The sequence below is a fragment of the Myotis brandtii genome, unplaced genomic scaffold (assembly GCF_000412655.1).
Source record: "Myotis brandtii unplaced genomic scaffold, ASM41265v1 scaffold797, whole genome shotgun sequence".
NCBI classification, from domain to species: domain Eukaryota; kingdom Metazoa; phylum Chordata; class Mammalia; order Chiroptera; family Vespertilionidae; genus Myotis; species Myotis brandtii.
Genome location: NW_005371210.1, coordinates 698,255 through 722,758, shown reverse-complemented (window position 1 = coordinate 722,758; position 24,504 = coordinate 698,255). Strand labels below are relative to the sequence as shown.

General features: G+C 53.3%; 2 protein-coding genes across 3 annotated transcripts in view; one reads left to right on the top strand and one right to left on the bottom strand.

Annotated features, from left to right (window-relative positions):
- TBCD (tubulin folding cofactor D) overlaps positions 1-24,504 on the bottom strand; it is a 99,569-nt gene that overhangs the window by 60,109 nt on the left and 14,956 nt on the right. The window contains exons 7-12 of the mRNA XM_005883658.2: positions 18,119-18,164; positions 16,613-16,745; positions 14,072-14,208; positions 12,902-12,962; positions 11,812-11,886; positions 9,938-10,032 (exon numbers count right to left, since the gene is read on the bottom strand). Of these exons, the coding sequence (XP_005883720.2) occupies positions 9,938-10,032; positions 11,812-11,886; positions 12,902-12,962; positions 14,072-14,208; positions 16,613-16,745; positions 18,119-18,164 (547 nt within the window). The remainder of the gene's footprint in view (positions 1-9,937; positions 10,033-11,811; positions 11,887-12,901; positions 12,963-14,071; positions 14,209-16,612; positions 16,746-18,118; positions 18,165-24,504) is intronic.
- Positions 38-9,464, top strand: ZNF750 (zinc finger protein 750). Of its 2 annotated transcripts, XM_014531255.1 has the most exons (4): positions 38-232; positions 4,517-4,776; positions 5,435-7,056; positions 7,458-9,464. In XM_014531255.1, the coding sequence occupies exons 3-4, from the start codon at positions 5,615-5,617 to the stop codon at positions 8,167-8,169; spliced, it is 2,154 nt and encodes a 717-aa protein (XP_014386741.1). In that variant the 5' UTR covers positions 38-232; positions 4,517-4,776; positions 5,435-5,614; the 3' UTR covers positions 8,170-9,464. The 2 variants fall into 2 exon arrangements, with proteins under 2 accessions (XP_014386741.1, XP_005883719.1); XM_005883657.2 differs by lacking the exon at positions 4,517-4,776.

The window sequence follows — 24,504 nt, the reverse complement described above, 5'->3', positions numbered from 1 at the left end:
CTCTGAGGCAGCTCGGTGGGTGCAAACACGTGGGAGCAAACACATGAATCGTAGCTGCGGGCAGGAGGAATATCAGGTGCATCTCCAGGCCCTGAGGGCGCAACTCCTCCACTTAAACCCCTCCCACTGGGGCGGCCGCTCAGTTTCTGAGAGCAGCCGGCTGAGACAGTCCTGCTCCTGGGCACTGTCCGCCTCCCACCGCGCCTCCCGCTCCCTGCGCTGCCTGCCTCCGGTAAGTACCTATTATTTCTTCTCAAATTCACCTTTTCTTTCAAAACTACTCTCAGCTGGATCTTAAACTACCTGCTCGGCAAGTCCCTGGCTGCCCTGCTGTTTTCCGAGATTACTTAGACAGCAGGTGCACCACTCAAAGCTGACCATGATCACAGAACTTTTCACAAGGCGACGCTGCATTCTTGGCCTGGGAACAAGCTTACCTGGGAGTTAAGTCCCTCATTTCTACCATAAAACCCACACAGTCCAAAACAGAACTCGAATTTCTATTATTGCTTATATGTTTCCTCGCCTTAAAAATAAACTATAAGTTTCAACAGAAAAGATCATATATATATACATAAATGTGATTATACAGCTGATTTTATAGTTTCTTTAATTTTAAAACCTTTTAAAATGTTAAAGTTTAAAATAAGTGCTGTTTTAACATAAGGTTAAAAAAAAACTTAACCCAAGAGGATCCTTCTGTGTCAGAAGGAAGTGTGTGTTGCTGCTCTTATAAAGGTTTGCATAAATCTGTATATTAGAACAATTACTGACCAAATTACTGGCCAAGTGTGAGACGAGACCTCGTTTGAGCACCGTCTGTCTGCATTTCTACCCTAATTTCTATTTGCATGACCAGAGTCTTCCCCGGCTTTGAACTGGTTTGGTTTTGTTTCTGTGCGGACAAGCGGGCAGGCACCATGGGCTCCTGGGCTCTGGTGACAGCCCCCAGCAGAGCGTTAACGCTGTGCCCTCACTGTGCAGAGCGGTCAGGGACGCGGGGCCTCGGCTGAAACCAGGGGCCCCTGGCTGTTCCCTGGACCTATTCTCCCAAACCCCTCGCGGAAGCGCCTTTCCCCCAGGTCCCGGTGGTCCTGAAGGTTACCCTGCATTGTAAGGACCCAAACGTCTGGGAAGGGAGTGGCGGTTAATCACTGGAAAAGCTCCATTGGAGTAAAACTCACAAATCTTGTTCTTGCAACACCCTAGTGGGTAGGCGACAATGGCGTGTCCCTGAGTTATGCAATAACGCCACCTCACAATATCGTAATTATAGCATGCCCTTCAGAACGTTCCACCTGACGAGGCCTCTGCCAGACTCCGGACACACCGAGGCAGGGTTTCAGTGCACAGGTTCACGGCATGATGGGATGGCTGCCCAGCCCGGCACAGCAATGTCCCATAAAGTTAAGCTATAATTACCTCTATTTTGTCCTATCAAAGTTTTCTTTTTTTAAATCTCCTCCTCTCATCTATTTTTCAGAGTTCAAATTCCTCAGAAACTTTTTAAACTTGCCAGCCACTCACTATTCTCCTAACCACCGTCTCGGCTGCCACAGTAACTGTCCATACTTGGGAAGCCATCAGAGACAGTGAGAGGCAGTGCCCTGCTTCACAGCAGGCAAACAGCCCTGTGGCCAACTGAAACCACATGTAAGCAGTTCTGCCCGGACGCCCGGGGAGAGCACACGCCCTGGGGAGAGCCAGGCAGGGGGAGAAGGGAGGCAGCGAGACGCTGCTCCCAGCTCTTCCCACAGGCAAAACAGCCAATCAGCTTAGCAAAAGCAGATGTTTAAAATGCTTGAAAAGTCACAAAAAGGACACTTAAATGAAGTAGAAAAACCTCTGTGAGGGCCCAGCCCCTGTGCCGGTCTTCAAGTCACTGCCTCCCACTGACCGACCTCTGCCTCCGGCGTGGACCCTGGGGTACAGCTGCTTAGTCTGAAAGGACAGGATGGTGGTGGCCGCGAGCGGAGCCGCTCAGTCAGAGCAGGTGCTACCTGCCAGCTCCCTCCGAGCCGAGCCGGCAGAGAGCCCAGTGGGAGGGCAGGAGGGTGAAAACAGTCACAGGAACCTTTCAACAGGCAGACGTCTGAATTTGAAAGATGCTAACATGGAAAGCCAAGTCACAGGGTCCTGCTCTGTTAGCGTCTCGCTATGCAGCTCTCCAGGGAAGTGTTAACTGAGAAACACGCGTCCCCGGAAAAGGAGAGTGGAGCACCTCTCACGTCCCCCAGAGAAATCTCCCTCTGAATGCAAATCCACTTCCTACAAACAGTTAAAGCTCTGGACTGGCCTGTTGTGGCAACAAGGCCCTTTCTGGGAACACCTGACACCAGCAGTTTCAGTTCTAGTTCTGTCATCCTGTAAACCGTCCCTGGGCAGGAGAGCTCACGGACATCCATCATTCCATAGGCTGCCCTCGAAAGCCCACAACAGCCTCACTTTTACCCGCCTGGTTCCTCTAGCATGACTGCACTTTTAAGGCCGAGTGCACTGCGCCTGCCTCCACGGGCACCTGAAGCCGCTGTGCTTCTTGTTTTAATTAGCGATTGTGCAACCCTGAGGTCAGTTTACCCAGAGTGGCACAATCGCCACTGCTGCACCTGTGACTCCAGTGCGGGCTGTCCTTCCAACGAGACCCTAGGACCCTCACCTCCCACAACACGGTACCAAGGGTCATCCCCTGAAGCCTGTGTACTGTACTTGTGTGCCAACCGACCAGACAACAAGAAGTCTAGTCAACATTTGAGTGAAAAAAGTACATATTAACATAAAACAATCATTTCCAAAAGTATTCTTTTGGGTAACACTATAACGTACATATAACTGGCCGCCTATAAATCTTTGAGAAACCTTAACCAACGTAGGTCTATTTATATTTTGCCTAAAAGTATTAGCAACGTTAGATAAGACTGCTTCGAAACCTGACATCGTTTTCTTAAATCCGGAGGGAACTTTCCGCTCAGTTGCGCTCACGTGTTTTAATGCTGGAGGGGTGGATCCGAGTCCACTCTCGGTATCGCCGGGATTCAGGGCTCGCACCTGATAAACGTTTTGCAACTGTCATCATTGGGATGGTGCTGCAGCTAGTGATGCAATCACCGGTGCTCAGGTCTCTGCCATAACACATCCTATACAACCCTGGGAAGCTGACTTGCAGAGATTCTCACGCCTCCAGAACCAGAGAGCATAATGAGGCGTGCCACCACAGGCCCCGCTGACTGACTTATCTGGCTGGCCCGGCGCTGGCTGGAGTCACTTGATGACGGGCGGCAAGGAAATTGTGCTTTTATCACCCAGAGAGTATCTGCCCCCCAAGGTATGGACTGATCTCGTAAAGAATTATTTCACGTCTTTGCTAACTAAGCGGGGACATTAGAAAGACGCAGAGCTAGGATGACGAGTGTCATTTGCTCGGCTTTGACACGGCCATGCAACTCCTGGCTGCACGCGCTGGAGAAGAGGAGGGGGATGAATGTCTCAGGGGGAGGACCCCGGGACCCCCTCTCCGCGTTGTAGGGCAGCCAGAAGTCTCCTTTCACATCCAATATGCGTCTCTCAGTCCCGTCTGCAGAAACTCGGAAGGCTTAGGCTTCAGCAAAGCCTCTTTCTACTCCAACCACCTCCGTAAACACACATGTATTTGAAAGAACTGGGTGACAAAATAGCTCCACAGAGGCAGGTTGTGGGTGGGAGAGTGGTTCTTTGTATTTTTAAGAAATAAGGATACATGAGCAGAGAAACCAGTTTGCTGAGAATAAAATCAGACAGCGTTCTTAGAATTTAAGGTATCCAGTGAAAATTAAAGCTCCACCCTCCCACTTCCACCCCTCCTCCCGAAAGGGCCCATTACCTCATCTCCCGAGTGTGGGACCCAAGCAGCTACCTTGTGCTGTGAAAGCAAGTCTCTTAGGTTCCCACACAAAGGCTGCTTTCCTGTCAGTGCCCCCCACCCCCACCCCCACCCCCGTGTGGAGAGGTGACTCTGTGTGTGAAATCCGGCCACTCTTGTTCAGGCCTTAAATCAAAACTGCAGCTGAAAAGTTCTGTTAAATCATTTCCTTTGAACCTTGTATTTAAGTGCTTGAAAATATACAGAAGCTAAAGACCTTTTCCTTTTCCCATTTTTATGCAAATGGAAGTGCTCACACCTCAGGGCGCCTTCCCCACCCACATGTTTCTCTGGGACACAGTCACTCCAGGGGCTGGTCCTCCCAGATCCACGTCTCAGTTTGGCAGGAGGCAGGCTGAGAGCCCAGGGTGTGTGTGTGCGGAGCCTCTGAAGGAAACTGGGCTGAGACTTGAAGTGCAGCCTCAGGGGTGGGGGTGGGGGGACCCTAAGGGAAAGTAACCTGAAGGCCAGACACCCAGCAGCCCAAGCTGGGACCCAAGGCCCTGGGAGGGACAGCCCTGCCAGCCACTTGCCAGACCTGAGTGGGTGTGGCCCAGGGCCCACTTCCTAAAGGTTAAAAGCTGAAGGGCTCTTACCATGATCCAACCGTCTCTAAAACAGGCACCATCACTGCCTTCCCCGTGGCCAGAAGGGCTGCAAGGCTCTGCTCCTGCCATTTGGAGGCCAGGCCAGGAAAGAGAGGCAGGCACCCCTGCCACGCTCTCGGCCTCGCAGAGGGATCTGTGTTTGCTGGCCAGGCAGGGACGGGGCGCTGCATGGACCTACCCCCCACCACTCACCAGGTGGGCAGTGGAAACAGGCAGTGACCAGAACCAGACGTTGGGTCACTCACAGGCTCCCTTGACAGCACCTCAAACCACGTGAGTGTGTGGAGCCCCCTCCCGTCTGTACTAGAGACGACGTAACTGTCTGTGACATTAGTAGCTTTAGGGTGGGATCCAATTTGCAAAAGTATGTTTAATGCCTGCACGTAGACGACAACCTGCTTAAACAGGGCAGCCCCGGCGAGCAGTGTTTCCTGAACGTCATAATTACATGCTCCCTGTTCTCAGGGAACACACACGCACAGCGCCAGGCCTCCGGCAGTCACGTTCAGCACAGTCAGACCGCGCTGTGATGTGACTCAGGCCAGAAACTGTGGGCGTGGTCGGGGCAGGATCCCAGCAGTCACTCAGCCCCTCAGTCCACAACCTTTCTGGCATCTGAGGCCTCAGGTCACAGAAACAAGGTTCCCAAAACTCAAAGAATGACAGGTATTCTCAGAACTGACACCAAACACTCCACACTCCACACTCCTCTTGGCCCCAAGGAAATTCAGGTCAGATTTGAGAAAACAGAAAACGTGTTTCTGAGCGGGGGCAGCTCACCCTGCCCCGCACCCACGGGTGGTTACATCTTACATCGCCTGCATCTCCAGGTGCCTTGGGTCGACCCCCCAGCGATCACTGTACGGACAGGGCTGCCCCACTGGCCCTCCAGCCAGTGTCCTGTCACTAAGGCTCTGCTCCTCCTTTGCAGCTCCCAGTCCCCCCGTGAGCGCAACTCTCCTGGGCAGACCCGCAGCGCGTGGAGCTGGCTTCAAGTAAGAGCGGTGGGAAGGAAAGCAAGAGCACGCCTTTAAAACCACCACGTGCGGATCCAACAGGAGCCAGCTGTGAGCCGACCCCTGGAAACGGGAGCCTGAACCGAAAGAGGAAAATGAGTCTTCTCAAAGAGCGGAAGCCCAAAAAGCCGCATTATATCCCCAGGCCTCCGGGAAAGCCCTTCAAGTACAAGTGTTTCCAATGTCCCTTCACCTGCAATGAGAAGTCCCATCTCTTCAACCACATGAAGTATGGGCTCTGTAAGAACTCCATCACTTTAGTCTCGGAGCAAGACCGAGTCCCCAAGTGCCCCAAGTCTAACCCTCTAGACCCTAAGCCCACGCATCAGCCGGACCCCACAGTGAAGCCCACCGCCTCCAAGTCTGTCACACACAGCCTCCCCCACTTGGACACCAAGCTCCCACTCGGCCTGGCCAAGGATGATGCCAAGGAGAACCTGGAACTGCAGCTGCGGGGGCCCCACAAGGGCCCTGGACAGAAGCCTGCTCTCCACAAGGAGGCCGAGCACCGGGGTCCAGCCCCAGAAGCCACGGCAGGCACCCCGCCTGCTCTGGAAGGCGTCGTGCGGCCGTCGGCCTTTGTTCCTGTCGGAGAGCACAGACTCAAAGGGCCAGAACACGCCGAGGCTCCCGAGGCCCTGGCACTGCCCAGCGCCACTGCCAAGGCCACCACTTTCCACACCAAGTCTGCATTCCACGCCCCTGCCTACCCCTGGAAAGCTGGCCCGCCTTTCCTCCCGCCCGAGTTTTCACATAAAATCCCTCCCACGAAGGGGTTTGGGGCCCTTTCCCCTTACATGCACCCCACAATTCCCGAGTACTCGCCCCACTTTTACACGGAGCATGGACTGGCCACCATCTACTCCCCCTACCGACCGGCCGGGAGCTCGCCCGAGTGTGACACCCCCCTGCTGTCAGTCTACGGGGCCCAAGACCAAAGACACTTCCTGTCTCACCCCGGGCCGATGCCCAAGCACTTGCACCCGTCCCCCCTGACGTACGACCATTACCGGTTTTTCCAGCAGTACCACCCCAACTTGCCAATTCCTTATGGATTCTACAGAGCAGAGTCTGCCTTTTCCTCCTACGGCCTCAGACTCCCGCCCGTCCCTGGTATTTCACAGGATCAGAGCTCTCACCTGCTGGAAGAAGCTACCCTGGTCTACCCAGCCTCAAGTCCATCCAAGTCAAACCCTTCCCACTCCCACAAAAAACACACGGAGTTTGAGAAAGAGAGTCCGACTGCCGAGGCTGAAGACCCTTCCAAAGACAGGCAGAGGGACACAGAAGGGACCAAGATGAGCCCACGTGCAGGCAGCGCGGCCACTGGCTCCCCGGGAAGGCCAAGTCCCACCAACTTCACACAGACAAGCCAGCCCTGCACTGGGCTGGGCGACCTCTTGGACAAGCCCACGGCGAACGCCCTGGGAAGGCTTCAGCAACCAGAACGGAGCCTCACAGCCTTCAAGCCCATCCAGAAAAGCACCGAGCGCCCAGACTCCCAGGCTCCAGAAAACAGAGACGACCCTCCACAAAGGTAAGGACGCCTCCTCTTCAGAACCCCCACGGCGTGTCTCTGGCTGTGCTCAGTTAGCAAGCTTAGACTCCCTCTAAAAGAGTCACACAGCCCTAGCCGGTGTGGCTCAGTGGATAGAGCGTCGGCCTGCGGACTAAAGGGTCCCGGGTGATCCCTGGTTTGATTCTGGTCAAGGGCACATGCCCGGGTTGCGGGCTTGATCCCCAGTAGGGGGCATGCAGGAGGCAGCCAATCAATGATTCTCTTTCATCCTTGAAGTTTCTTTCTCCCTCTTCCTTCCTCTCTGAAATCAATAAAAGTATATTTTAAAAAATAAATAAATAAAAATAAAATGAAAGCTTCACGGCAGCTCTTCTACATAACGTCCCTGCTAAGCTTTCTCTTCTCTTTGCCTCTTCCAGTCTCGATGCCATGGACATCGACACTCCGGCCCGGGCAGGAAGCACCTCGCGCGGCATGGAGGCCCTGCCGCCCAGCCCAGAGGACGGCTCCAGGATAGCTCCGCTGAACCTCTCCAAGAAACCGGAGGCCAGACCAGCAGCAGCTCACGGTCCCCTGTATGCAGACTTCCCAGAGCTGCAGGACGTGCCTCTCAACCTCTCGGTGAAGGACCCCTGCAATGCCCTGACCCTGCGGCCTTCCCCCCACAGCCCAGCGCCAGAGGCGGAACCTGCCACTGCTACTGATCAGAAGACCGGGCCGGAAGGTTCTGGAGATGGGCCAGGACACACAGAGACGAACCAAAACAGCCTTGGCTCTGATGAAGTTCCAATGACCAGCCCCATTGGGAAGGCCCAGGACACACGGGCCGTGGATAGCAGCGACGAGCAGAAGCAGACGGCAGCCGTGGCCCTCTGCCAACTGGCAGCCTACAGCCCGGGCACCATCCGGGTGGGCGATGGGGAGCCTATGGCCCAGGAGTCCACCTGCCAACAAGACACGCCAGCTCTCAGTGCCACGGCGAGCCAGGAGCCTCAGAGTGACCTCAGACCCAAAGGGCAGAAGAGGACAAGCCCACGGGATTCGGGGAAGTCCCAGCAGGGAGCTAAGAAGACGAAGCTGAGCGACACGGCCAGAGTGTTCACTCTCCGGAAAAGGACTCGGGTGTCCTAGTGCTGGCTCACGGGCAGGAGAGCTGGGCACAGCACACACCTCTGAGGCAGGTCGCAGGGCAGCACATCCGCCACGGCCCCTGCATTTTTTATCTCGTCAATTTTTACAGCAGTTTTTTCTTCTCAAAAAACAAAATACACATCAAGAGAAAAAGAAAAAAAAACACACAAAAAGCTACGATTCAGCTCACTTTTTGTAAATATTAAGCATGAATATTATAAGGTGCTTCCGCTTGGGACTGTAAAAATATTTGAATGACTCATACTCTAAGACTGATGAGTTAGACACTGGCTTTTATTTTTATAATAAAATGAATGAAATAGGTTGGACTAAAAGGTAACTTTCAGGTATAAGCCATGTCATAGGAAATCTTTTAAAAGTACTTTTCTTATAAATACAATTCTTACACTAGAACAAATGGTCTCAACTGTATCATTAAATCTACTGTGTTGTGAAGCAGCATTTTCAGCACCAGCATTAAAGTGCTGAGGACATTGTGACTTGTTGTGAGTAAATAATACACAAACATCAAGAGGCTATTTATAGAAATAATTTATTTCCAGGAGGGAAAGTGTATTACTGGTGGAGCTATTATCAATACAGTCCATTCCATATAATGTTACAGTGAACTTTCTGATTCATGCAGCCTCACTTTCCACTTCCTAAAATGATGTATATATTGCCAATTTTCCAATAAACTCATAAACTTTAAGAGTACACAAAATGGAGACAAATGTGAACTCTGTGTTATATTTTAGAGTATTCTGCCATAATAAACTCAGTGAAAAAAGAGACTAGAGCTGAGGCAACAATTAACACAGAATGAGAGTGAGTGTGAGTGTGTGTGCACGTGTGAGCGTGCGAGTGCACGTGCAGCCCAGTGGGCACCAAGCGCAGGCATGACCCACCTGGCTCCTCTGAGCCTTCCCCCAGGGCCCTGGGCCTCGGAGCGCTGCAGGAGGACGAGCTTCCAGAGCCTGGCTTCCTAAAGGGCTGCGGAGAAGGCTGGCGGGCCTTCGAGCTCCTCCTCCCCAGCCTCTTCACAGAAGCCCTTTGTTTCTCCCACGGGTACCCCACCGGGATGTCAACAAAGGCCCTGGAGAGGCATGTGGTGCTGCGGTGGATTCACTCCAGGGACTCGGGAGGAAGTCCTCGACCAGGCAGGTGGTGGTCACCAAAATGCAGGTCCAGTGACGTCAGAGGACAAACTGCTAAAGCAAGAAAGCCATTCCCAACCACCTGTGTATGTAACAAGGCTTCGCAGCACAGAGCTAAAAAATAAAATTTTTTAAATAAAAATAAAATGTGTATGTAAAACCTTGCCCCATCCTAAGAGATAGCCTGAACTACCCTGGCCGGGTGGCTCAGTTGGTTGGAGCATCGTCCCATGCACCAGAAGGCTGTGTGGGTTCCATCCCCAGTTGGGGTGCATGCAGAGGGCAACCGATCAATGTTTCTCTCTCACATCAATGTTTCTCTCTCTTCCCCTTCCTCTCTCTCTAAAATCACTAAAAACATATCCTCGGGTGAGGATTAAATTAAATTAAATTCCCCAGCAGGGAGAAGCAGCAATTAGGAAAGAGAAAGGCCCATATAAGAAGGAAGGTGAGCGAGATCTAGCACATTCTCTCCTACAAACACTGCCCGTCAGTGAGGGCACAGGCCTGGTTGTGGGCTCACACAGGCCATGCAGGGGAGATGGGAGAGACGAGGCACCCACGTCTACAATAGTCCCGACGATTCAAAGCAAACGAAAGCAGGTACTCACCGTCCGGGAGTCGGGGAGGGAGCAGCAGGCCCCTTCTGCCCAGTTCTGCCAGCGCCAGACATCCACCATGCCAGGCGTTGTCCGTCTCCTGGAAACTGAGAGCACACAGAACCGTGAGACCACAGCGCTTTCTCCAGGCCCCGTGTGCAGAAGTCCACACCTGATGCCCAGAAGCCTCACCAAAGCCCACCTGTGAGTTGAAAACATCAGCAGATACAGGAAATGCAATACTCCAATTTCACTGGAGAGCACTTGGCTACTGCACTGGAAACCACAGCCCAGCTACAAAATCAGAGTTCATAGAAATGACAAAATAAAGGCAAAGTAGTATTTGAGCTTAAACTCAGGAGGACAAGAGAAGCTACACTAAGACTGCTGGACTGGAGAAAGACCCACACACCTGACCAGAGATGTGTCTTTTGGGAGAAAAAATGTTCAATGCATGGGGGAGGGGCTTCAGGAGGGAGGCTGTGCGTGCAGTGGCAAAGGGGAGGGAGGAAAGGGGGGAGTTCCATACAAAGGAGCTTTAACTGACCAGAGGGAAGGAGCAGATAAAAGAGCTGGAGGCAGACAGCCATCCCTGGAGAAGGGGCCAGAGGAAAAGCTCCCAAATACCATCTCAGAGCTCCGTCCTCTCTCAACAGCAAGACACTCCACCGTGGCCACGACAATGGCCACCCCCTCAGTGGCCACCCGGGGACACCTCTGTGCCCAGCAGGGTCCCAGCACCATCAGCACGCCCATCACCACACCACCAGAACAGAACTCCAGGAAGATGCCCTCAAACAAGCCAGCAGAACTGCCAGAAAAGACAGGGAAGTCTTGTTCCTCGTCCAGGGCCCCCCAGGCCCGACAAGAAGTGTACGTTTCTGCGGGAAGTGAGATGTCTCCATGAGAAGACACCCTGACCACATTGCACCATTATTCTGAAAAAGATGACCCACATCTGACATCCTGTTCCCTGCACTCCTGACATTGTCACCAAGCAGGCTCCAGGCGAAGTCAAGAAGAAACCGCTGAGGAGGAGCACGGGCTCTGAGGGACGCTCGAGGAGCGGCCTCGGTGACTAACACACACACCTGAGCACCCAGAAGTGCTGACGGTGCCCTTTCCATACTCGGCGGCAATCCTAGAAGAAAAGCCACCAGCTAATGAGGGAGGAGTGCAACCACTGGCCTAGCAAACAGCACCCGCTCTCCAAACACCTGCTTCTGAAACCAGGCATGACACTTAAGCATAAACCCCCGGGAGTAACTGCTCACTGCGCCTGTCTCCAATGCACGCGCACACACCTGGGAGCACCTTGCTGCCTGGGCTCTGCCCTGTCCCGACCTGCAGGCCCCAGGCTCACACCCGTGTCAAGGGCAGGCCGTCTGCCACCAGACTTCCTGCAAGGCTGGGACAGGTGCAACCCAACCACCACCACGTGTGGCTGTTGACACTGAAATCCGGCAAAATTAAAGTAAAACTTACAATTCAGACCTCAGTGATACCAGCCTCTTTTCATAGTCGCAATAGTCACAAGCGGCTCGTGGCTGCCCTAGAGGCAGATCCAGAACATTCCATCCTCATGAATGCTCCCTGGGACAGTGCAGACCACAGGTTCTCTCTAAGAATACCTATGTGTGTATGTTCAAGACTGACTTTTTCCCTTAAGGTTTACGAAATGTAACAAAACCTAAGCTGATAAAATATATCAGAAATACCGGGAGTTCTCAAATTCACTTCAAACAGAAAAAGAAAAAACATAACTCTGGGGCTCTGACAAGAAGCTCAATTAAAGAAAATGCAAAAGGTCGGAGAGAAAAGCCACCACTTCCCACCAGAAGTGCATCTCCCTCTCTCCTCCCGACCCCTGCCCCGCCCGCACGTACCTGAAACAGTCCAGCACCGACCCCACCACGTCATCTGCCAGCTCCTGGGGAAGCCTTCCAGCCACCCTGCCGATTCTGGAAGAGAAGGGCCAGGGCGTTCGTCAGCACCACCAGCCCATCGTGGAGGCACACGCCAGGCCAGGAGCCGTCCAGCCACCTCCCTCCCTCCAGAGACGGGGACGCAGAGGCTGACCCAAAGCCAGAGGCACACACTGCACTCCACAGTCACCTGCCCCACAGGACTCCACGAGGCTGCCACAAACACACCTCTGTGCGCCTCTAAGGTCGGATGCAAAGGGTGGGCACGCAGCACCCAGCACCTGCAGACCCTCCCGCCTGGCGGGAGGCCCCACTTCCACAGTGGACGCCAACCATAGGCTCCCGTCAGGCTCCCGATGTGGGACCAGCATCCCTGCACAGGCCCTGCCGGCCAGGTCCTGGCCAAGCTCCCCAGGAAGGCCTCTTGCGCCAGCCCATCCCAGTCCAACCGGACGTGACTGTGGACTCAGAGGTTGCCCTGTGCCCCCTGCAGCCTGAGTGCTCGTGTATCTGGATGATCAGCACAGAAGCCCAGGGGAACCCCTGGGGGGAACCCCTCCCCCCCAGCATCCTCCCTTCATTTTATGTTTCTCCACAACAGAGGGCTCATGGACGTCTTCACCTCTATTGTGTACTTGGCACCCCCAGTGCCCTCACCCCACGGTAGATTCTGCCTTGTGGGAGGCCTGGCCCTGCTGGGCAGCACCTTCTGTGTAGGCATAACAGAGGATGCCGGCCAGCCCCATCCTGCAGACCCGGGGATTAAATGGGGCCTCGAGTGTCTGTGGGGGGTGGGGAACACTGGCGGGTGGGACAGGCACACTGGCATATACTAATTCTGCCCATTCTAGACAAAAAAAAAACCAAGGAAATAAAGGAGCCTCAAGTCAACCTCAGTGATTATCTTTAAAATTAGGACATAAAACAACAAATGTAAATTAGAAAAAACCCCAGTTCTCAGATTCCACATGAAGTGCTGAATTAGGTGAGGGGTCTCGTTCACAAGCCGCCAGCCCCCACACCCAGCGCTCAGCGAGATGGCGTCACCTACCCTTTGGCCGCAGACCACCGCACGACCGTGTCCTTGTCCTTCAGCCCGACCAGCAGCTGCTCTGCAGAAGACAGGAAGGAAGGTCCGTGAGCGCCTGAGTCACTGCCTCACCTCCCAGCTTCAGGCACCCAGCTCTCACATCACTGAGAGAGCACCATGGAGGGAATTGTGTTCATTCTAATGACAAGAAAAGCGCATTTCCTTCTCTGTTCTAACCATTTGAAACCAACTTTTGCCATTGTGCCTCAGAAGCACATTCACCTGAGCGGCCCCAGGCACAAAGCACCAGGAAAGCCAGAGTCAACAGTGACCTGAGCCAGTGAGCAAGGCCCCCAGAAACACACAGGAGCCATACGGGGACAGGGACTTGAGGATGGGCCCGACTTTAGGAAAAGCCATGCAAAGGCCGGACGGAAGGAAGTTGGGATGGTGTCAGAGCCCTCACGGTAAGGGCCTTGCAAGCCCAATGGGTGGAAACCTTGACAGAGGGCCCCAGGGAAGGCCTGCCATGGAGGAACAGGAGCCTGTGCAGGCGGACGAGTTCTCTGTGATGGGCAGTCTGGGACCTTGGGGGTGCGATCAGGGAGGAAGTGAGACACTGCCCTTCAGCACAGGGAGCCTGGAGCAGTGAATGCCAGAGTGGGAGCCCATCGGTGAGAGCCAGAGCCTGACCAGGAGTCGGCAGAGGCTGGCCCTGCGTGTGGGGCCTGGCCATGAGGCAGGGGTGGGGAAGCAGGCTCTGCTGATGACTCTGCCCCTGTGTTCAGCAGGAACTGCCACCTGGGGTGAGAGTGGGGCAGGTGGAGAGCTCTGTGAGGTGGGAGTGGGCGGCTGGGGTCAAGGAAGCTGAGCTCGGAGCTCCAGGTGAGGCCTGGGAGTCTGATGTACACTGGGAGTGAGGTGGAAATGAAGGCCAATAGTGGGAGAATCTCAGGGTCCAGGACCCCAATGGCCACGGGTATGGATGTTCTCGTGGGGATGGGGCTGGACTGCAGGCCACATGCTCAATGGACACAAAGAAGGTCATGTGACAATGGCACAAATGGGCAAGTGGGGGTGCAGCCAACAGACTGACCTCAGAGCCTCCACCAAAGCGCTGCAGGGAGCAAGTGGGGCCAGAGCCTCGTCTCCCACCCACCCAGACAGCCGCTCAGGCTGCAGGCCACACACCTATCACACTCTCCACCTCCTCGGGGACGTCATAGCCCTCCTCGCTGTCAGGAGTCTCGACATGCGTCCGGGCCTCCCTCTGGCTCTGGGTGCTGGCCTGCAGGTTCGCAGCCAAGGAGCGGCAGCCACGCTGGTACCTGCAGGGACCACACTTAACCTTAGGCCCACTGTCATAGCTCAGAGCCTAGCAAACAATCTTGACAATGGAAATCGACAACTGAGTGTCACTTGGGATCTGCACCGAGACCACCAGGAAAAGATGACTAACCGTAGCCACAGAATCAGACCCAAACTCCCAAAGACTCAGAGTCCTCAGTGCCGGCTGTCACGTCTGCAGGTGGAAAGGCAGCGGGTGGCCTTGGAACCGCCCACAGGCCTCATCCTCACTCACAGCTGGCAGCACCTTGCCACACGCTCCACCTCCCAGCCCCACAACACCCCGGCGCTCCAGCTAGTCCACTGCCCTCACCCACAGACACTGTCCTTCAGCACAGGGAGCCTATAGATTCTGTCCGCCACCCACAAGCCTCCTCCCAACCAGCAGAAGCCACCGGCACCATCTCCCGCCAGCACAGGCTGGTTCAGCTGTATGATTCTGCCCAGCTCTTGACTCTCTTGTTGCCTCAGTTTCCCCACCTATAAAATGCCCAACACAGAGGGCTGCAACAATGACAGATGAGAGGATGTGCACCAGGCACTCAGACCAGGGCCTTTCCTTCTGGAAGGTGGCAAGCACACAGGACCTGCCTCGAGGGTGGCTGGGACAGGCCTGGAGCATTAAGAGTGCCCACGTCAAGTTACAGAACAAATGCTGGGGGCTGCAGCCTTAGGTCAACTCCAGAACCCAGGACTCGAACACCAGCTCGGACACTCAACTGTGGCCTTGAATGAGTCTCTTTCTGGATCCCGGTTTCCAACTTAGCAGGCAGCTCTCTGGGTGGCCCACCTCCAAACAGTCACACAATCCCCGCCCTGAGGTCCCCCGGACCCAGTGACTGGCTTTTGTGGGGACATGGCTCTGTGATGAGCCATGAAGAGACTCTGGCCTGTGTCCCGCTGACCCTCCCGCTCTAATAGCTGCCTTGAGAGAGGCCCCTGGGAGAAAACTGGGGGAGGAGCGCGCCTGCCCTAGCCTGGAGATGGCAGCAGCCCATCTACACCTTCAGGAAGTCTTGTGAGAGCCCCAGACAAGACGGCTCAGCAAAGCTACACCCAGACTCCTGACCTGCAGAAACGGTGATATTAAAAAGGCAATGTTTAAGCTGCTCAGTCTTAGGTTCTCTGTTATTCAGCTGTGATACTGTGATTTATAATAAATATACAGGGTGGGAAAAAGTAGGTTTACAGCTGTGGGTATGTGAAACAGCTGTCTTTTGTTAACTTTTGTATTCTTTTCCATATTAACTGTAAACCTATTTTTTATGTGTTTTATGTGTGTTCCTTTCTCTTTTTTTTTTTTAATTTTTTTTAATGTCTGAAGTTTTACATTTGTCTTCTTTTTCCCCAATTGACTCTCCCCCCCATTCCCACCCCAGGCAAGCCCCCACCGCCTCAGTGCCTGTGTCCATTGGATATGCTAATATGCATTCACACAGTGCTCTGGCTGCTCGCTAACCCCCTCCTCCCCTACCATTTGTCTCTGGATCTATTCTTGTTCATCAAATTATGTTGATCATTATATCCCACATATGCGTGGGATCATGTGATATTTATCTTTCTCCGACTGGCTTATTTCGCTTAGCATAATGCTCTCCAGTTCCATCCATGCTGTTGCAAATGGTAAAAGTTCCTTCTTTTTTATAGCGGCATAGTATTCCATTGTGGAGATGTACCATATTTTTTATGTTTTTTATTTGAGAAATAGAAAGATTGATGTGAAAGAGAAATATCAACCGGCTGCCTCGTGCACACAGCCTATTGGGGATGGAGCCCCCAACCCTGACATGTGCCCTGACCAGGAATGAACCAGCAACCTTGTGGTGCATGGACCCATGCTCAACCTACTAAGCAACACCAGCCAGGACTGTAAACCTACTTTTGCCCTACCCTATGTATTGGGTTTTTATCCATCTCTGGATTAAGCTGTCTTTTGTTATGTTAATGAGGTGGTTTTTAGAAAGCCCCTAAGGAAGGGGGCTGGTTGCCAGGGGAACCAACCACGTGGTTTGGAGGGTTAGGAGGGGAAAGGGACTGGAGGTTGAATCACTCCCCATTGGCTAATGATCTAATCAATTATGTCTGTGTAATGGGGCCTCCATAAAAACCCAAAAGAATGGGGTTTGGAAAGCTTCCGGGTTGGTGAACAGGAGGTGGTGCTGGGAGGTGACACCTGGTGAGGCATGGAAGTGCCACCCGTCCCACACCTGCCCTGTGCATCTCTTCACTTGGCTGTTCCTTTCAAAATCAGAAACACTCGAGAAGAAATGAAAGCAGAGGACACTCTACCAGTCAGTCTACTTCACCACCGCCACCAAAAACACAAAACACGGGCCCCGCCAAGTGACGCTCAGGACACACACGGGCACGCCTTGGTCTACCAACCTCCACTTGGCCACCCTGGGTTTCAGGAAGGTCAGGCCCAGCCGCTGCACCAGCTTCACCCTGAGTTTCCGGAGCAGAGTCTGGTTGCTGTCAGGGATCCTGCAGCCGTCCAGGCACTTGAGAACAGTGGCAGCTGCGAACAACAGCACATGCGACTCAGTTTGGTGGAAGGATTTTACCCGCCCACTTCCAATGTGCAGCATCTGTGTTTGACGTCCACAGCATTTAAACCACAGACGGTGCCACAGGACCCCGAAGGCAGTGATGGCCTCAGTTCACAAAGAACCCCGAGCCCCGTGCCATGAAGACCCCTTCGTCCCATGTCATTTACCAAGTGCAGCGAGAGTGAACCTGCTCAACTTTCTCCCAGTGAAGTAGCAGATCCAGAGGTTGGGAGAACAGAGCAGCCCCAGAGGGAGGGAGAAAGCTCTTCTCCATAGAGAACAGCCTACACTACAGACTACAAAACATGACGCACATGACTCTGGGGTCGCTGCTGTTTGCTGTTGTTTGACAGGGGAGCCAGCATCGGGCATGAGTGGTCACAGCAGCGGGGGTGAGGCTGCCTGCCGGGAGGTCTCCACGGGCAGGGAAATGCTGCCAGGGCCGCTGGGGGGAATGAGATGGACCTCGGGGGAAGCTGAGGCCACGACGGTGAATTGAATGGCATCTCATGTGAGAGACGAGGAGGGCAGGGTTTCAAGACAAGTTGTAACAGCATCCGAGTAATTTCCTGAAAGGCCCAGCGTGCAGCCCTAACCGGGTGTAACTGACTGACTGAAAACAGACCCCTGCTCTGTGTACACAAGTCCACGGAGGACAGACAACATGTGAAGATGTTGGGCAATCACTGTTCATTTTCTCAGGTGTGATAATGATACCAGGTTATGTCTTTGAAAGAGTCTCTGTCTGTTAGGGACACAGATGCAGAGAGGCAGCAGGGGGTGGGTGAGGAGCAGCAGCAGTCTGAAGCCTCGATAGGAATGTGGGGTTCACTGTACCATCATTCTCTCTGACTGTATACGTGCTACAAAGTGTCCATAATGAAAACTCCTTTTAGAAAGTAGACTCTACTAGTCAAATCTGATTCCTATATCTTCTAAAACACAGAAATCCCTCTGCGACCAGGTAGCACACCTCTCTGCAGCCTTATTTTTATAAGTTGAGGTTCTATATAAAATTAAGAGAATGAAGTAAAAGCACAAAAGATGTGGCCATATCTACAGGAAGAACACAGCTGTGACTGGGATCCCAGGAAGTGAGCCAAGTCACTGGAATCCAGACCCAGCGTCAGGAGCCCTGACCTCCTGGAAAAAGCCCAAAAGTCAGCTTATTCCCCCGAGGTCCACCTCATCCCCCCAGCGGCCCACACACACACACAAAGCAAAAAACTACAAACTAGGACAGTGTCCTGCTACAGCATGTGATAGATTTCTGCACCTGCAAATAACACGTTAAACAGATAAACTCCCATGGCAAACACACCCTCTTAAAAATGAGCCTTACCATAGGGTAAACAGTCATCACGTTTTCCATGCTTAAATATTTGTGCCTAAGAAAAAAAGAAGTTCTATTAAAATGTTGCAGATTCATTTACAAATTTAAAAAAAATCAAGACAATCCTCTGCTCCTTCCATAATTTCTCCTCTGGCCACTCACCACCGAAAAGCAAGAGAGCAGTTTCTGAACTGATGAAAGGAGGAGTTACAGAGACGGGAGAAGAAAGCCTCCGCAAGGGCATCGTCAACAGGGGTGCGGTCACGGACGGGGGCTTCATCGGGACACGTGCCCGCACTGAAGTTATCAGGAGGAGAGTAAGGCGCCTCACTAGGCTTCTACGAGTACCTGTGCATAAAGGTACCCAAGGACACAAGCTGAGGTCCCAGTGTCTCACACAAAGGTAGGACCAAGGACTTGTGTCTGACGTCTCACCCATTCTCAGTGGATAAAGGCCTCTGGCATCGGGAGCAGAGACGAGATACCCCCGGGGCCCAGGCCTACCAGCCTGTCCACAGAATCCACACACACAAACAACGGCTGCTGTTTTAAACCACAGGCTTGGGGGTGACATAATGAATTCCCTACTTAGGGACCATGTGAGGGACTGAAATGTCACCCTGCAGGCAAGGGGGCTACTGCCTAATCCTGGACACAGTGACACCATCACATTCTAATTGGACAGACTGACACTGCGCAGTAAGGAGGGCACGTGGAAGGGGGTGAAACTAAATGTGAGGCCTTTCCAGGAAAGCTCATGAGAGGCCTGAAGTAGGATGGAGAGTGTGCAGGGAAGGACGGGCAGATGCCCGATGGTTAGGGGAGAACTGACAGCACTGACTCCTGCTAAAGCACCTCTGGTCTCACTCACTAAGCAAGAATCTTAAATGCTCTGAAATGCAAAACGCTCTCACAGGTGAACATTCTGTCTCTCTCCTTTTTTTAATCCTCAACCGAGGATATGTTTTTATTGATTTTGAGAGAGGGGGGAAGGGCAAGAAAGAAAGGAGGGGGAGAGAGAGATCGATGTGAGAAACATTGATTGATCTGTTGCTTCCTGAACGTGCCCTGACCAGGAATCGAACCTGCTTTTTTTTTTTTTTTTTTTTTTTTTTTTGGTGTACAGAATGACGCTCAAACCAACTGAGCCAGCCACCCACCCAGAGCTAAACATTCTTTATTTGCCAAATTCCTGACATGAACAGACCAGGAGGGCAGAAGGGATGAAAAAGGAGGAACAAAAATCAATTAGGACAAGGACTTTGTTTTTGTTTGTGGGTGTTTTTCACCTGAAAATGGGGCCATCATCACTACCCTTCACCCGAGCGTGCTCCGAGACTGTGAGCCTAGCACCAGGAGGAAGCGGTCGGACAGAAGGCACCAGACTGAGCCGCCTGCAGAAAGCACGCCCGTCAGAGGCCAAGGGCACCCGGCTGCGAGGAAGCAGCAGCACCACAGCTGAGAAATGCCCACACATCTGTTGTGTTTAGAAACCAGCACAGCTCAGGTGCAAACAGCATGAGTTTCCTGGTGATCATTCTAAACAACCACCCCTTTTGATTGCTACCCTCCCGCTTCCCCTCCCCGGGGCATGTTCGCCCGGCGGGTGAATCACAGTGTCAGCGGCTCAGGAGCAGGTCCATCCAGCTGCCAAGCAGGAGATGCTGGTCCGAGGTTCCCTGAAGCACCACCAAGTCAAGGCCAAGAAAAGCAGCTCCACCCCAGGCCCAGGGAGAAAGGGCCCACAGCACATAACTCATGGCGCCCGTGAATTCTCCTGTGAGGTGTGCACACTGGACCCGGCTGGGCACCTCACTGCCCTGTCCCTGGTCCCTCAGGAAGAGCTCAGAGCAGACAGGACAGAGCTTGGGCGGACGGGCTCCTGAGTCTCCTGTGTCTCACCCCAAAGCTGAGCGGTGGTACCATGCCCTGTTGTGACAGTCGTGACACACAAAGAGGATGAAACAAACAGGAAGGACCATCAGCACCCACAGCAACCAGCTCCAGGCTGGACGCCTTTTCAGGCACGGCCCATGGCCCTCACCTGTGGGAAGCCCACCCAGGCCACACCTTCCCTGCAGGGCAGCAAGGCTGAACTGGGGCCTTGTCCTTTACTAACAGCCAAAGCACTTTACACAGGATCCCAGCACTCCCGCCCGAGGCCCCTCCAGCTGTTCCAGGAGAGAACCTTCCACTACCACCCACTGCAGCCTGGAGCTCTGCTGACTTAACAAAATGAAAGTGAGGGGCATCTCAAAGGGCCCCGCGCCGCCTCCCCAAGAAGTAACAGCAGACAGACACTGGACAGAGAGCACAGAGCCGTGGGGCAGCCAGTGAGCACCAAGCCTGCAAAGGAGGGAAGAGCCTCACCGCACAGCCCAGCCCAGCACAGCCGGGACCCAGCATCCTGGTTTGAGGCAGGGCTGGGAGGAGGGAGAAGCGACAGAAAGCCAACAACTCTGAACACATGGGTGTGAAGCAGAGGTGCACAGGACCAAGGGAAGAAACAAAGAACTGAGGGTCAAGGGTGAATCAGGGAGAAGCGTCAGCAGCCCACGGACAGGGCCTGAGGGACACCTGCAATCGGCCGGGGAGGTCAGCAGGAACCATGCCCTTAGAAAGGCAGCCGCAGGCTGGTGGAAGCGGCATGGCGCCCCCAGGGCCTGCAGAGGAGGCCATGGGCCAGGAACAGGGGACACCAGCCACGAGGCCCTCTACGTGCTCCCCCATCAGAGAGGCCCCTTGCCCTCCAAGCCTGGGCCCGGCCAGGCTGCCTGTGAGCAGACACCTGTCCAGCAGGACACGTAGCCTCAGTACACAGCAGGTGTACAAACCCAGCCTGCCAGGGAATTAAAGGCGTGCCCCACAGCACACAGGTTTCAACAAGACTCATGCCACCCCCGTGCTGCCTGCTCCACGAAGAATGCTGAGTTACATAAAATTAAAATAGTGTCAGAGCTGGCTGCTCTGCGTCTTTAATCCCACGAGGAAACTGAGGATACCTCCTTTTACCCTAATTCTACATTTGCAAATGGTTCTCAGCACATTCTCCTTCACCCAGAACCCTGCCCCAGGATGGTGTTGTGACAAAGAAGCCCAATTTGGACAATTTGTCCTCTGGCCAAACTGAACCTTAAAGGAAACCATTGGGTGCTATTCTCCAAGGAACACTAAAAGGAATCAAAGCCACCATGAGAACTGTTTTGGATAATCGAGTGGCTTCTTTTTATCTTCAAAGAACCGACATACAGTCATTAGCCTTCACACCACCCTCTGAGCTAAGAGGTTTGTTATTTCTCTTCTACAGGTGGGTGTGGAGCAAGGCCCTCACCTCTGCCTGGGGTCACTGGTGTTGCTACAGAGTCTCCAGGCTCCAGACTGGCCCACTTACATCAGCTCCTTGGGGCAGCCAAGTGCCCAAGGCAGAGCCACTGGAGGCTGGAGCTGGGCGGTCCAGGCTCCGGGGCAGCTGCTCCCACCTGGGCAGAGGCGGTGGCACTGCCCCTCAGTGCACTGGGGAGGCTGCAGGTGCTTTCGGCCTGTTGCTTACCAGGCTTTATATGTGATTGTTTGCTACTGTTTCCCCTTTAACAAGAGGTAGCCTCTTGTCAATGATAAACAAACTCCTTGTGACGGGGAGATGCAATCCTAACAGCTGGTGAACAGGAGAGCAGTCTGCGGCCCCGGCTGGCAGCAGCAGCAGCACTTCGCCTGGGAAGACCCTGGCTTTGGCAGTAGGCGTTCCCGCCCCCTCCCAGCCCTTGCAGGATGCAGACAGAATCTCCCATCAGCAGTGCAAGCCGAGATGGCAGCACCTCCACCAAGTGAGCATGGCCACAGCAGAGCCAAGTGACAGCCATTCTCGGTTTTAACGTTTGGTTTCCTCCCTTGAATTTCCTCAGCTGGCATTAATCCTAACGTTTCGATCGGGACTAAACCGAAGGTGCTTTAAAAGCTGGAGCAAAGGGCCTTGCAGTGCAATCAGGTTGCCAAACACTTGTTTCCCTCCCACAGGAGTTAAAAATCATCGCTGCAAGAGGCATGTGCTTCAAGGGAAATACAAGTGAACTCCTAGTTTCGATGGTACTTGTTACGAGTTCACCTGTTTCGCCTAACCCACACTAATGAACAGGTGGATAAAAACGAAGCCAAGTGCATCAAAGGCAACAGCTGAAATCCTGAAGCACAACACGCCTGCAAGTTTCATCATGCACAGCAGACGCCCGGCCTCTGCGGTTCAGGTCTGACGAGCTCATGGCGAAACCGCTCGCTCGCCCAGGAGAGCTCTGCGCTCGGCTTGGCTTCCTCATGCCCGGGTGGCAGCAACAGCAATTAGACCAAATTGCTCCTTCAATTAAAGAAAAGGAAACAGGACACAACCCAGAAAGACCCTAGACTTCCCAAAGGGGATGTGCCTGCCCTGCGGCCACTGCTTCCGGCAGTTTCATGCGTTCACTTCCCAGGAACTCCACGGCTGCGTCAGGCAATTGCTCACTCTCTCCAGCAGCTGGCCTCTCAGATGGCTGAGGTGCGGCCCACGCGCCACCCAGTGCCCTGCCTGGGGAGGGGGCACACCTTCCTCACCCTTTGCCCACACAGGGGTGGGGGCAGAAGGCTGAGCTCCTTTAAGCCTTGAGGACGTCCTTTTATTCCTCAGGGACAGGAAACAGAGGACTTCCCTTCGCCTAAGTACGGAGCTCCGAGAGCCAAATAAAGCGCACTCCCCACCCCTGGCTGGGGGGGCCATGGGAGAGAATGCCAGCCCTCCCACAGCTGGAAGCAGGCTTGGTATTGCTGTTTAATGCCCAGGCCTGCCATTTGGGAATTAAAAAAAAAAAAAAAAACAGAAAATGGGGGAACTCTTCATGATCAACAAAAATGTGAGAAAAAAAGAAACCTGTGGACAAAGCAACTGCAGAAGTGGACAGAGTGGCCCCAGGACCTTCTCGAGCCAAGGAATATGCTTCAAGGGAAATAAAGCTCCACTCCTAGTTTTCACAGTACTTGTCAAAAGTTCACCTTTTCACCGAACCTACACTAATGATCAGGTGGATAAAAATAAAGCCGGAGCCAGGGACGAGGAAGCCATTGGGGCATTCTCACGGGGGCTGAGCACACAGGTCCCCCACCCCCACCCCCACTGCCTGGCACAGGGAACCTGCCTCCCTGCCTGCAGGTGCCTAGGGCGGTGCCACACTCGGTGGGTCTGCCAGCCTCCCCTGCAGGCCACAGTGGATTGACTGACAGGCTACACTTTGTCAGACCTTCCATGGTTTTTCCATGACCTAACACTTCTTAATGTGACTCATGCAAAAAAATTAGGGCTCCACTTATACCCAAACCTTCAAATAAACCCTCTCAACCCCATCCACCCTCCTTCACCAGAATTATCTCCAACATAAATGCACTGCCCCAGGATCCACGCCACAATGGTCCAGTGGGCACACGCCATGACCTGCACCACCCCTCCCTGCACTCCACACTGGGCGTCCTCCCAGGAGAGCCTCCCCCTGGCCAACTTCCATCACAGCAATTAAACCGAAAATCCCAGTAAAATCCTCACCACCACCACCCCCAATGCGGCTGGAATGAGAGCTGCCTGTGGCACAGGCAGTGTATCCGCCCAAGAAGAACACCCGTGTTCATCCATACGACACATGTGCGGACAAAATTTTAAAGACCTCATAAACAAAAACATTTAAATTATTACATTGTTTTTAGAAAACTATTGTTACCTACCCAAGAAAACTGAAGAGACATGCTCAAACACTTACATACTCAAGTTCAGATTAGCATTAGCCACAACCACAAGAGCTAAGATACCCAGAAGTGGACTATTATCTGGGCATGAACAGGAACGAAGCCCTGAAGGCACCATGTGGATGAGCCTGACAGCATCACAGCAACTGAGAGGAGCCAGACACCAAGGGTGCAGTGTGTGCTTCCATTTGTGAGGCGTCCAGAATCAACGAACCACGGGGGGGCTGAGGCAAGGTTGGGGGAGACTGCTGATGGGTGTGAAGTTTCCTTTAGGGGTGATGAGAATATTCTGGAATTAGATGTATAGTTCAGTGGCTCTACCATCACCACAACAGTTTCTTTCAAGTTGAAATAGAGCATACATCTATTCATAGAATGGACAAAAGCATGAAAAACACATTCCTTCAACAGGAATTCTGGAAATGTTTTATTTTTCCAGATTTTCTTTCTTTTTTTTTTAAATTGATTTCAGAGAGGAAGGGAGAGGGAGAGAGAGGTAGAAACATCAATGATGAGAGAGAATCATGGATCGGCTGCCTCCTGCATGACCCACACTTAGGACCGAGCCCACAACCTGGGCACATGCCCTGACCGGGAATCGAACCATGACCTCCTGGTTCATAGGTCGGTGCTCA